Genomic DNA, 12,914 nt, shown 5'->3' on the forward strand with positions numbered 1-12,914 from the left:
TTACATATCTAAACCTTTATTTTGATGTATTTTGTGTTATTTACATTATTGGTGATTTTTTTTGCCTCTTCTACAAGGAAAAAAAAAACATTACAAAAAAAAACTGGGGATAAAAAGTTTATCCACTTGCAGCCACGTCAAAAGGATAGTGTTGTGGGAAATCGTGGATGACCTTCACAGCTTCATTGTAGAGTTCCAGGTCTGTGGGGATCAAAATATCAAAATAAGCAAGCCCAAATGAGAGCTGTCTGTCATGTTCTACACGCTGACGTACCGAACGCGATGCCCTTCTCATCTCGGAGAATGCTGAATGTGTTGGCCATTATAGCTCCTTTGTTAGTCACCATTCCAATCACTTCCACAATTCCAGACAGCTCTTCTTCAAGCTGGAAGATACAGGAAAAAAAAAAGTGTCATGGTTGTATATTTTTGGGTGTTGGCCCATGCAGAACCACACGTTTTTCTTTCTTTAGGAGTCATTCCGTGTAAATAGTTGAAATTGAACTCACATCACATACGTAACATTACATGAAAATGCAAATTGTGAAATGTGGTGCACAAAATATTTAACAATCATTTGAGTCGTTATACTCATAATAGATAACGAAACAAAATAATGATCTGCTGCAACTTACTAAGGAGAACAAAACTACTTACGGGATCGTTTAACTCAACGCACACAGATTTTCCCTCGCCATCTGCGACGGTGAAGGTTTTTCCAGTAGGGTGTACCTAACCAACAACAAATGAACATGCAACATGTCAACGTTTACTGGTTACACATCGTGAGATCCGAATCACTAGCGAGACAAGATAGTTACCTTCTCAACACGCCCAACGAAGCAGACAGGTTTGCTTATATATTGGGACAACATAGAAAAATTGATTCGAGGCTTCGGAACATCCAGGATGTTGGACATCTTAACTGATGTGTGTAATGGGGTTAAATGAAACACTACCAAGCAATATATGGCGCGAAAACGTTACAAACTACTTTTGTAGTACACGCTGTGCCGCGCGAGTGGAGACCATACACTTCTGCATAAAAAATAAGGGCATCTCGATTACGGGAAGCTCTAAGATGTATAATGAAACATACCCAAACTTCCTCTACGGCATATCCGGTGTGCGTCAAATAATTAGTTCCGGAATAAACCCAAATGGTGCGTCATGATCATAAATGCATGGAAACCCGTTGTTTTCGTTTCTCTCCTTGTTTTTCTTTTCATTGGGTTATTGTTAACAATATGATCATCTTATTATTATCTTGTTATTCTCCCACATGTTCTTGAAACACATTATAATTACTATGTTGTGATAGACACCAGCATTGTAAAATGTTATCAATGAGGTGTGAATGCACTTTAGTTATTAAATTTAAATAATACCTTTGAAATGGCTCCAAAACGACAGGAAATTGACGTTTATCTGGTTTAAAGAGTAGAGTAGTAGACCGTATTTGTATTAAACGTAACTAACGGAACCGATGACTGTAAATGCAGTTTCTACACGGAAAAGGATAACACAGAGGCCACAACAACACGGTAATTCTGAACATATGAAATGTGAATAGTTAGTTGCTTACGTTTGGACTTTTTCGTCTTTATTGTGACAAACATCTTATCATATCGATTTTACGTCATTCAAATATCCAGTGAAACACTTTTATGATGGTTGATTCCTCAACTTCATGACAAACGAGCAAGACGGACTGTGTTAGAATACTTAATAGTATTACAGAACGTAGTTGTTGTTGTTTTTTTAACAGTACTGTGCTGTAGAAGCTATAGCTGTTTAAAGTACTTGCATATTTCCGTCATTGAGGTAATTGGACATCCCATTTGACACATTAAACGCTATTGTTTATTTACTCAGATTCAATTCTTTTTCAAACAGGGTAATCATGTTCTCGTTCCTGGGTTTACGTAAAGATCCAAAAAAATCAACGTCAGAGAGGGAAGCTGATGGAGGCTTTGTGATTATCGGTAAGAAGCAATCTATTTTGGTTGTATTAAAGGTATTGGTGTCAAAAATCTCTGCTGGGGGCCATGTAAAATACACTACAGTGTGTCCACATAATGTTTATTTTAGAATCGACTTTAAGTGAATAAACTGCATTTTGTTAACTATTCACTATTGAGAAAGATGTCAGCTGTAGCTTAAAAATGAGCCCGCTCTTACTTACTTTCTCTTACTTCTGCACATTAGATCATTAATTTTGTTGCAGCCTACGCAGTAAAAAGAAAACATTTTGAAAACAGGAAAATCTATGTTAGGCATTATTTTATATTACATATTTTGCAAAAGATCTCAAAATCGTGAGACATCTCGTCTCGTCCTGTCCCTAGCTAGCGTTAGCTTGAGGGTGTGTAGCGACAGTATAATAAAATGGATTATTTAATATCCAAAGATTTTACTTGCTTCTTTGCAGGAGAAACAGTTGAAGAGCAGAGGCGGAAGATGCAGTCGATGAAGATTGCACAACCGTCAACAAATGTTATTGTCTTGCCTTCAAAGGTGAGCTTATTTCCTCTAAACTATATAAAAAAAAAATAGCATCTGTGGAAATGTGATACACACTCTTTGTTTGTACTCATGTTGAGTGAGTTTTCTCTGGGTGCTTAGGTTTCCTCCTACATTTCAAAAATATGCATGGTAGCTTAATTGAAGATGCTAAATTGTCCTTTGGTATAATTGTGAGTAGCCTGCATGTGGTCCTGGTGATGATTTATTTATTTATTTATTTGCAGTCTTCATCTGAAGCTCCAGCTCCACAAATGGAAACAATTTCAAGTACAACCACGTTGCTCTCAAAGCTTGGAGATGTGTCCTCAGTAGAGGAGGCTTCTTCACATGGACCCGATCTCCTTGGGGACATCCCGTTTGCTTTGGCGCCTCATGTTCAGGAAATCCAGAGAGAGTTCTTTTATATTCCTGATGTACTGATGTCCAAAGACATTAGCTCAAACCTAATATATTTTCAATATGACTTTACTTTGGAAAAAGCGATTCTTAATAACTCCTAGTTTTCACCATACCCAACTGAAAGATTTGTCTTTACTCACATGTTAGGGTTGTCAAGATAACATTTTTTTTCACCTCGATCGACACTGGCAAAAAATATTCTGACTGTTGATTTTGATACGGCGGTGGAAAAAAAAAACAGTGGCCAATTATCATGTCATTTGATGACCCTTTAAAGGGGTGGGAGACAAACTTCCATTAAAGAAATTAATGGAACTACTTTTCACGCTCTGAACATGCACGTGCATTATTGTACAACTATATAAAGTTCTTTTATGAAATCACTCCTTGGCCGAGCCATTTAGATGCAGATGAGATGATTTTATACTCTTATATACTAAAGTTTGGGCACACCTGATCATTTCAAAATATTCATTCACAAATCATTGGTTGTTTGGATCAGCAATTTCAGTTCAATATATCATACCACCACCCATCTTTAATTAACCTATCATTTTTAAATATTTTTAATTATGGGTAAATAGGATCATTCTTCAGACATTGCCCATTTATGGACGTAACGTGTAGTCTACATGCCAATTGTCTAAATACAGAATGGAACAAAACTAGATTCTATAATACCTTATTCACAGACTTCACTTTTATACCAAAGTCTGTGCCTTATTCTATGTGTGTTTTGTGCAAAAAAAAAATATGAATGCTAAACGTGATGTGTTGCTTTTTTATGAAATGCTGGCCTGCACATCTTCAACTGTAATATCACTTTCTTTTACAATAAAGGATCTGGAGGTGTTCTGTATTAAAACACATACTTTGTGTCAAATCATATTCTTACGCAAAGGTAACAAAGGTGTTGGACACTGCTCAGATTGTCTGTTAGTCCAGACATAAACTCATACTAACTTGCAGATGAGGGCAATTTACATTTCTTTTGCTGGTCCATCATTCATCAGAGCCCCACCCCCTTTCCGTCACCGTAGGTCCGTCATTTTTTTCAAGTAAGACGAAATTGTAATTATAGGTCCACTGGACAAAATAATCAAGCTCTTTGATGAAAATGGGGGATTACATGGGTCTATTTGACAACATGTCAAAATGAATACATTTTTAAAAATATATTAAACTGGTGGAATTGATTGCTTTATTGAGAGTCATGAATACATTTACAAATTCATCCATCCATCCATTTCTAGAGCTGCTTATCCTCACATAAAACGAAATTCACAAAAAATATTTTTTTTAATGATAACCCAAATTATTTCACTGACCCCCATGACCTACCGTGCAATTGTGAAGATTTACGACACGACATCATTACAACTGACACTTGACAGAAACCGTTCCAAAATAATACATTCATGACATCCTGTTTTCTGTCCAAACGATATATTAAGGTTTTTTTTTTTTTCTGACAAAACAGCTATGGCAAATGTATATTTGAATCAACTAACGTGACGTTCGCTGAGGCTATTAAAATTGATCTGAATGCATCATCATTGAAACCTCTCTTGGAGAGTGTCACTTTCATCCTCTGGCTTTTTTCCTCCCCTTGCACTGCGTGCGATCGAGTTGCAGGCTCATGCGCACCATGGGGCCGTAGAAGCTTTTGCGTGGAAAGCAGCACACCCCAACTGTCTTGTGTTCCTCCCCGTTAGCTGGAAACAACGCTGTATTGACTTGGTCCCGTCGCTGAAGTCCCGCCAGCCCGGGTGCAGGCAGCTCGGACATCTGGCTGCTCCACGCAGACGTTCGACCTCGATTACCTGGAACCAGGCAACGATTACATTCCTATTTTCACAATCTAAAGGTAATTTCAAAGCATATTTTGCAGCGCACCTATATTCGTTTGCATAGCATGGCGCTAGGCTAAGTACTGTACTGTCTCAAAATGGATTGACGCTAGTAGCGACACTCCATCGAAGAATTAGGCTATTTAAGCGTAAGGCTGTAATACCAACGTCACGCGTGAGTTTAAATTCAACAATTGAACGCATATGAAGCGTGACAACGTTGGATTGTATTCGGCTTATGTGTTAAGTCACCATTAAACGGTAAACTCATTAAAAATCGCAAATGTGTCATTTGCTTCCCAGCGTTTGTCATCAGACGTCACGTCTTGTTTTGGTAAGGATTATTTCAAATGATACACTAAGTAGGTCAGCATTTATCGTCGGAATTAGTGCACTTATGTAAATTGATCGTACGCGAAATGTTAAGGCGAGGATATGTATAGTCAAGTTTAAGTTTATAAATTGTGATCGACGTCTTTCATTTAATATGTCATACGGAGGAACGCCGATTGTACCTGATAGGAATCGTTCTGATTACTCAAAATAGGGTTGGTCCTGGTATGAAGGCTATAGTTAGTTTTTTTTTTTTTTTAATTGGGTCACAATCGTGCGCTGCATGTTGGTGTTTGCGTGCGTGTGTGATGCGTTTTCACAGAATCAGGTTTCTTTCACCTAAAATAAAAATTCACACGATCATATGTTCTAATTCTGATCAAAAATAATATAATGAAATGATAAAAATTCTGATAAAAGGGTCCCAAGAAGATACGTTAAGAATTGACAAGGTTCTATCGATTTGAATGTTAGGTTAAAATACCCAGTTTGGAGAAAAACAGCTTCAAATGGCCATTGCAACTAGAAGCTTTCTACAGTGGCTCTCAAACCTTTTGGAGTCAGGGAACCTTTTTCGAAAGCAAATTTTGCAAGGCAAATGTTTGCGCCTGAGTATTCTTCTAAGAGCGCAATGGAAATATTTACACTTTAAGTGAAATGTGTTACCAAATAATATAGAAGTGAGCCATCCTGTACGTTTTCAATTAAAAACACCTGATTCAAATGATGAGGATCATTTTCAAGCTCCTGCAGAGCTTGCTGATGAGCTAATAATAACTTGCGGCCCTCGAGGACTAACGTAAACAGCAGAAATCGGTGTAATGCAATGGCAACGTAAGATGGCCGACAATCCCTTCAATTCTCCCTTAGCTTCAGTTCTCAGAATACGTGCAATTGTTTGGCCATTCATATGAAAGTTTTTGTTTTTATTGTGCTGAAAACAATGTCCCTCAGACGTAAATATTCATATGAAAACTCCCACAATGCATTTCACTATGTTCAATCCTAGTGTTTACCTTTACAACGTGTTCGATTTTATTGTTGTTTATTGAGTAGAATCGTGTTAGAAATCAGATGTCTCTGTATTTTATTATACATTAATTTTTAATTATCAATAAAATATGTGTATGGGAGTGGCACGGTAGCTGCGAAGTGTGTAGCGTTTATTTAACCCTTGTCAATTCTTGCACATTACTTAATGCTGCAGGTGGTTAACCGCAACTGCTTTTAGTGATGCAAAGTGCCTCGCTCCTTGTAATAAGTATCTCCATCGTATCTCCACACTCATCACTTCTCAGGAGAGCCCAAAAATGGAAATCTAAATAGATTTCATGACAAATTAAAATGTTGCTCTATGGTATGCCCGCCGTTTTAGTTCAAAAAGTTGTTTGTTTTGATGAACTTTATACAAACCAATTTCACAGGTGTTTTTTTCTTCACTTTATTGGCATCGTGCTACCATATTCCTGGTGTGTTCTGTCTCAACAGTTGAAAGTCATCCAACCTTTGGTGGTTGTGCTGAGAGGGGCCGTTCAGCAGTTTGCCGCCCGCTTTTTTTGTCATTGGGGTCTACCTCACAGAGTTTTGTTTCTGCCATTGGTTTTGTGTGTAAAGATACATCCGCACAGGTAAGCATTGCAGGTGTTGCTGAGGATACTTTTTTTTTTATCTCAAAGTGGCGTTGGTGACTACTAGTCTTTAAAAGACACATATTCACATCTTTCGTTTATATTTTATAACAGCACCCATGAATCTGCCCCTCATAATACCATCATTTATGACACCACGGCTGGAGAAATCATATACAGAATCGCACATAGGCATCACCTTAATCCTGTACAACACAGGCTATTCTCTGAAGCGTTTAAACATCAATAAAGCCGCATCAGCAATTAAAACTTCACTTCACGTGAAACGTGATATCCATTAATTGAATATGACCAAATAAAATGACAAAAACTTATTAAAAATGACAAAAATAAAGAAAATGCTGACACTCACCAAAACGGTTGTCCCCCAAAGCACTTTTTTCAACACAAAATCCATTCTTCTTTCAGCTGGCGCTTGCTATCACATTTACTTCGCAACATAAATAATTTACGCTAGTCTGAACTGGAGGTGCCACTCTGAAACCCGTCCCCCGTGTAACGAACGATATATTATGCTGTCCCATGTGCAATGTTAGGAAAGTAAAAACTGAACAACAAGGTTATTCAATCAACTTGGCTTATTAAACTCAAAAATAATAACATAACTAATTAAAATGGCAGTTAAAAAAATGTTGTGTCTGTCTTTTCAGACCCTCGGATGTGGATTTAACGAAACAGCCAATTAGGAGCCTTCGGCAGCGTTCCATATCTTGGGCAGTACCTACTGGCTTCAGGGGTAAGGAAAAGCAAATGAAATGTCATTAATGACACAAACAAATCCACAATTATGAAAATAAGTGCAGAGCTCTGAAAAGTTCTGAAACTTTGCGCCGACGTGGCTAATTTGAGTAAAGTTAGCGTAGCTGCAGGCATCTGCAACCCATCATTTCTATTGGGCTACTTGGGTGACTTTGGAACACAATGAATAATAGTTTGTAAGTTTTCTAAATATATTCCTCCAAGTACAAGTCAAGTTTTTTTTTTCTCATTTTCAACCCCCATATTATGGGAGTCGAATTCTAATCGCATAATTCAAAACCGGACCAATTTTCTCCAAATATCTGTGTCTGAATATCATATCATATATGAGGCTTAAAATGATTATATATATACCTCTAATTCTGTATCCCTTTTAGTGTTTTTTTTGCCCTGAATATTTATTTTTGTTTAATCAAATTTGAAATTCAAAACTTCTCATACACTTAAGTACGAGTCAAGGAAAATGAAGCAGGGCGCAAATGGTACTTAATTATGGTTTTGGCTGTGTGCACTTTAGCGCCTTTCCATGTCCAAGTCATCCCAGATGCCACTGTCCAACATAACGGTGTCAAAGCCCTCAATCTCTCGGGTACCCAGCAGCATGGAGGGCATCAACCACGAGCTGGAGAAGGTCTTTATCAAAGACAATGGAGACAAGGAGGAGTTAAAGGTAGGGCTCACTTTGATCCGTCGTATTTCTGTTGACTGGATGTCGTTCGTCAAGTTTAGTCGTCAAAGTTCGCGCCATTCGTTTTTGGATTTTTAATATTCTTTTAGACTGTTTGAAGCAGCATGTATATTTCTAATACAGTGTTTGTCTCTTTGCTGTCCTTCACATAAAACAGTCCCTTGAGGTTCCTGACGGGCGCCGGGCACCCTTTCCTCCGCAGCAGCGTAGCAGCAGCTCGAGAGGCACCGACACCCAAATTCCTTCAGGTCCCGGGCGATCCAGCAGCTGCTCCAGCCTGTCCCCCTGTCCTTCACCTGCCTGTCCATCAGGATCACATGGCAGCAGTCCTTACTCCACAGAGGATTTACTCTATGACGCAGATAAAGGTTGCTAACCTCTTGTTTCATCACTCAAGAGAGTCATTTGTGAATGTGGTGTGTATGCATTTTTCTGTGAAACGTTTGGGCCTTCACATGAGTTCAGTAGCTCAGTACTTCCTGCTGGGTTTCTTAAAATCTACATTTTTAAACATGATTTTTCTTAACTGGTTTAAAACTCAAGTTTGGCTTTGAAAAATGGATGGATAAGGGTATTTAATGTATCGTATTTATTAAATAATCGTTGTAGATAAAATGCAGCAAGGTGAAGGAATACTTGTTCTCCTTTGACCACAAATTTGAAGAGAAAAGACCAGAGGTGTGCTCGTCACTAAATTTTACCCGTCCTTCATTCACCAGCGGCTAGACCCGCCCCCCAACAACACCAAAGCCAGTTCTTCTTTAAGAACTTACTAAAATACTTGGTTTGCAGCACGAGCACACACAGGTAAATAAAGGTAAAAACACACACGTATTGTACAACCATGCGCACACTCTTCAGCTTTGGTCATAAGCTGTGGGTTCTGACCAAACAAGAACCCGGATACAAGCAACCAAAATGGGATTATCATCCGGGTGGGACTCGTAATAGAGCCGTTGCTCTGGATGCCTCCTGGACGCCTCCCTGGTGAGGTGTTCCGGGCATTTTCCACCAGATGGAGGCCACGGGGGTGACCCGGGACCCGCTGGAGAAACTTTGTCTCTTTGCTGTCCTGGGAACCCAGGCGGAGGTGAACTAAGTGGGTGGGGAGATGAAGATCTGGGCTGCTGGACCCATAATGCGAATTGGTAAAGTTGTTGATGAACGAACCGCTATCAGAACTTCATTGTACTTGCATCATAACACAAACTATCACTCAAATCAAGATCTGCTATTTTAAAGGGGATTTAATGTCTTAATTGTCCAACTAGTCTTCATCATCATATTTTTATATTTGCAGAAAGTGAAAGTAGCTCACCACTACCCAAATTCGCCTCCTCACCCAAACCCAACAACAGCTACATGTTTAAGCGAGAGCCGCCTGAAGGTTGTGAAAAGATTAAAGCCTTCGAGGAGATGAGGTAGATCGTCTGATACATTGGGTTTCACTCTTAAAAGTCCACATATTTACCATTGATACGACCCTTTCTTCATTTCAGTTCCAGGCAGTCTGCATCAGCGTCAGTCCCCCTCTTCTCCTGTCCAGACAAAAACAAGGTCAACTTCATTCCAACCGGCTCCGCGTTCTGCCCCGTGAAACTCCCGGGCTCCCTACAACTCGCGTCCACCGTCCAGCCCCAAGATAACGAGGACGGGACAGAGCCGCGCGGGGAGACAACATTCCACGAGATCCCCGCTCAAGCCTCGACAAGCACCGCGGCGGACGATCCTCCGGAGGGGCCCAGCTTACCCTCGGACGCAGGAGATCTGCAGACAGACAGCTAGAATTGAGCAGAGCCGGTCTCTAGCTCGAGGTTTTACCTTTGTGAAGTATGACCAGTGACTTTCCCGAAACACCTTCCGCTCCGCCAGAGGAGCGACCGTATCTCCGTGCCGACCCCTCAGACCCGTCTTCTATCTCCGCATGATGTAGAAACTCCAACACCAATAACCACTTTCAAGACTGCCACTTCAATGTTCTGTCCTGTATTAATCCCATGCTTATGGCAAGGAAAATAATAACGTGTTATGTGCAGGAAACACAGGGAAGAATGGATCACTAATGGAAGGGACGTGCGTTTTAAATGATAGTATATTTCTTATTAAATTATGTATTGTGTTCTGTTTCAAAGATTACACAAAAACAACCTCCTTAAGGTCTCGACTTTCATTTCCCAGCAGCTAAAAAGTTCAAGATGTAATCAAAGTGTATGAAAATAAGAGATTACTAGACCATGCGCAAGTCATTTTTTTAGCTAGCTAGCGCATGCCTGTGAAACTGCCTGGAACGGCCAATAACAGTTGAAAACAGTTAGCAAACCAGCAGTATGAGCACCGTTCTGTACGCTATGCATATTGTACAAACATGCTGTTCCCCGCCTTATGGCAGGCAGATCATCATGTCATCCCAACATCGGCGAATAATACAGATGTAATTCATCTCCAGTTTGGGGGTGTCTTTCTTTAAGTTTATTTCTACTTTTCGTTGAATGTTTTCATTTGTGCTGTAAAACAAATTGTCACGAAGCCGTTCCATGTGTTGCACTTTCCACCACGGGGAGAATAACAGTTACAAAAAAAAAAAAAGTTAAAGTTTTGAGATGCCTTTTGAGTAATCATGTACTCTAATAAAGTATTTAAGTAATAAAATACAGTAAGTGATAATAATCAAACTTTTTTGATCCCTCAATGTCGTCACGTTCATGCTTTTTTTATTTGGGGTGAACCATAAATCGAATATGAGAAATGAAATATCAAACACACGATTTTGTTTCATAGCCACAAGGTAAATATTCACAGCCACATAGTTTAGAGTTTACACAAGAACATTTCTGTGAGGCGGACGTGCTATGTCGAGGGAAAAAACATGTATATATATTTTTCTCGTATGTCACTGGTAATTAAATTTCACCGATGTGATACACTCTCCAGTCGATAAATGCTGTGCACAATTTCAACCACTAGGTGTCAGCATAGTTTAAGGTATGAGTTACTATGACTACTTTTGTTTCGCCCGCTGTGTTATTGGCTGGCCAAAACTGGCTTCCTTTTTGTGGTTGTTTATTAAATGTTTTAGGTTGCCCAAACCTGACAGAAATAAAGTTAAGAAAACGAATGGATTTCCAAGGCTTGCCAGATTCAGGCCATAAGAATCACCACAATCACATGGAGCACCTATCAACATTTTTCCGAGCTACTTTATTGTCATTATTATTGTTATTATTTTATATTTGTTAGTTTTTTTTGACAGGTTTAAAGCTGAAAGAGCGACTTTTACATTCAGTTAGATACTCAGTTAACCTCAACCAAATTAAGAGACAAATAAAGAGAGGGAATAGCCAATGACTTTTTGATTTTTTTGGTCAAAATCAAACATAACATGTTTCTGATTGGATTTGGCAGAAGTTGCTACTCTAAATCAAAACTATACAAAGGTTTGGGGCAAATATGCAAAGGATAAATACAGTAAATGCAATATATATTGTCGAGTTATTGTTTTGTTTTTGCCGCAGTAAATGATTGCACGGATGTAGATATTTTTCAATTTAATTCATTTGAATATCACATATAATCTCAAAATTATTTTTATTTTACTTAAAACTGTCACTTGCTTGGCTTCAAATCCCAATTTCTTTAAATGTTTGAATACAAACTAGCCCAGCGAGACACACTGTAAACCTCATAGTATTTAAATGAGCGTGTCCCCTATGCTGCCAAAGCTCTCTGCAACGTGCTGTCAAATGCGTCAAAATTTGTGTACAATGCTGAAGGAAGCCTTTGTGAAGCTAAAGGAGCTGGTGGCCAGCTTGTCATCTCTGGAGATGATGGCCTGCAGACTGGACCGACTGTCAAGATCCTCTCTTTTGTGAGTCCGTCTTGCGGGTCCTTTGTGGGGGCCGGACAGGCTGATCCCGCATGGAAAATTCCATCTGTCTTTCCAGTCTTGTATTCATGTCAAACGTTTCCCATCTGCCTTAGTGGGATTTCAATTGTCTTCCCGCTATTAACCATCCCCACCTCCTCGAAAGGCAGACACCTTCAATGGTACCCTGATGATGGAAACATAATCAACAGCCCTTTTGTTTTAGCAGGCATTTAAATAGGAGAAAATACACTTATGGTAATGAAGCCTTATCGTATTGCATTCAGACAGTGGGTGGGTTATGATTTGCCTTTCTGTCAGGGCACCTTCGAACTGAAGCTCCCTGCTGCAAGCTGCCGCCTGCAGCCAGCTTGAACGAGATCCAGCAGTTTCTTCTTAAGTGCTGTTGATATTGTCTTCCGCTTTTCACCTGCTAAACATTAACAAGAAATTGTCACAGAAAGCTACCGCTGCGCGACACTGCTTAAAAATCCATCCATCCATTTCTGTAGTCGCTTAGCTTCAAAAGGGTCGCAGGGTTGCTGGTGCCTATCCCCAGCTGGTTTGGGGAACACCCTGAACCGGTCGCTAGCCAATTGCAGGGCACACGGAGACGCACAAACATCCATGCACCCAATCACAAATAAGGACAATTTAGTATGCCTGTAGATGACATTGCTATTATTTTTGTTCTTACGTTTGTGGTTCATATGTTTTCACATTACGACCATAATAAGGTGGTACTTTATTTTGAAGGAGCTAAGAAAGGGAAGTGTCGTAATTTGTCAGTGACTGACGTAATAACTGACGTGCACCACATTGAGACTCAGGCAAAAGTGAAGTTTAGT

General features: G+C 39.5%; 3 protein-coding genes across 4 annotated transcripts; 2 read left to right on the forward strand and 1 right to left on the reverse strand.

The window, feature by feature from the left end:
- rpa3 (replication protein A3) lies at nt 1–1,109 on the reverse strand. The gene is made up of 4 exons (XM_088405178.1): nt 822–1,109; nt 658–732; nt 275–386; nt 1–201 (listed from the first exon to the last, which is right to left on the reverse strand). Exons 1-4 carry the CDS (start codon nt 918–920, stop codon nt 119–121), a joined length of 369 nt encoding a protein of 122 aa, XP_088261304.1. The 5' UTR covers nt 921–1,109; the 3' UTR covers nt 1–118.
- Nucleotides 1,110–1,394: 285 nt separating this feature from the next.
- On the forward strand, nt 1,395–3,786 carry umad1 (UBAP1-MVB12-associated (UMA) domain containing 1). Of its 2 annotated transcripts, none has more exons than XM_088405176.1 (4): nt 1,395–1,544; nt 1,897–1,985; nt 2,432–2,517; nt 2,751–3,786. In XM_088405176.1, exons 2-4 carry the CDS (start codon nt 1,904–1,906, stop codon nt 3,024–3,026), a joined length of 444 nt encoding a protein of 147 aa, XP_088261302.1. In that variant the 5' UTR covers nt 1,395–1,544; nt 1,897–1,903; the 3' UTR covers nt 3,027–3,786. The 2 variants fall into 2 exon arrangements, with proteins under 2 accessions (XP_088261302.1, XP_088261303.1); XM_088405177.1 differs by lacking the exon at nt 1,395–1,544 and adding an exon at nt 1,554–1,824.
- Nucleotides 3,787–4,506: 720 nt separating this feature from the next.
- Nucleotides 4,507–10,649, forward strand: glcci1a (glucocorticoid induced 1a). Its single transcript, XM_088404181.1, has 7 exons — nt 4,507–4,792; nt 6,597–6,736; nt 7,408–7,493; nt 8,034–8,186; nt 8,362–8,572; nt 9,505–9,625; nt 9,704–10,649. Exons 4-7 carry the CDS (start codon nt 8,043–8,045, stop codon nt 9,987–9,989), a joined length of 762 nt encoding a protein of 253 aa, XP_088260307.1. The 5' UTR covers nt 4,507–4,792; nt 6,597–6,736; nt 7,408–7,493; nt 8,034–8,042; the 3' UTR covers nt 9,990–10,649.
- Nucleotides 10,650–12,914: the final 2,265 nt, after the last annotated feature.

The sequence above is a fragment of the Hippichthys cyanospilos genome, chromosome 21, assembly GCF_059441005.1.
Source record: "Hippichthys cyanospilos isolate Australia breed blue-spotted pipefish chromosome 21, RoL_Hcya_1.0, whole genome shotgun sequence".
Lineage (NCBI taxonomy): Eukaryota > Metazoa > Chordata > Actinopteri > Syngnathiformes > Syngnathidae > Hippichthys > Hippichthys cyanospilos.

Coding starts and splice junctions, on each gene's coding strand:
- rpa3 (XM_088405178.1), bottom strand. CDS start 920: ATGTCCAACATCCTGGATGTTCCGAAGCCTCGAATCAATTTTTCTATG. Junction 387..657: donor GCGTTGAGTTAAACGATCCC/GTAAGTAGTTTT, acceptor TGTATCTTCCAG/CTTGAAGAAGAGCTGTCTGG. Junction 202..274: donor TGAGAAGGGCATCGCGTTCG/GTACGTCAGCGT, acceptor TGATCCCCACAG/ACCTGGAACTCTACAATGAA.
- glcci1a (XM_088404181.1), top strand. CDS start 8,043: ATGTCCAAGTCATCCCAGATGCCACTGTCCAACATAACGGTGTCAAAG. Junction 8,187..8,361: donor GAGACAAGGAGGAGTTAAAG/GTAGGGCTCACT, acceptor CACATAAAACAG/TCCCTTGAGGTTCCTGACGG. Junction 8,573..9,504: donor ACTCTATGACGCAGATAAAG/GTTGCTAACCTC, acceptor TTATATTTGCAG/AAAGTGAAAGTAGCTCACCA.
- umad1 (XM_088405176.1), top strand. CDS start 1,904: ATGTTCTCGTTCCTGGGTTTACGTAAAGATCCAAAAAAATCAACGTCA. Junction 1,986..2,431: donor TGGAGGCTTTGTGATTATCG/GTAAGAAGCAAT, acceptor GCTTCTTTGCAG/GAGAAACAGTTGAAGAGCAG. Junction 2,518..2,750: donor TTATTGTCTTGCCTTCAAAG/GTGAGCTTATTT, acceptor ATTTATTTGCAG/TCTTCATCTGAAGCTCCAGC.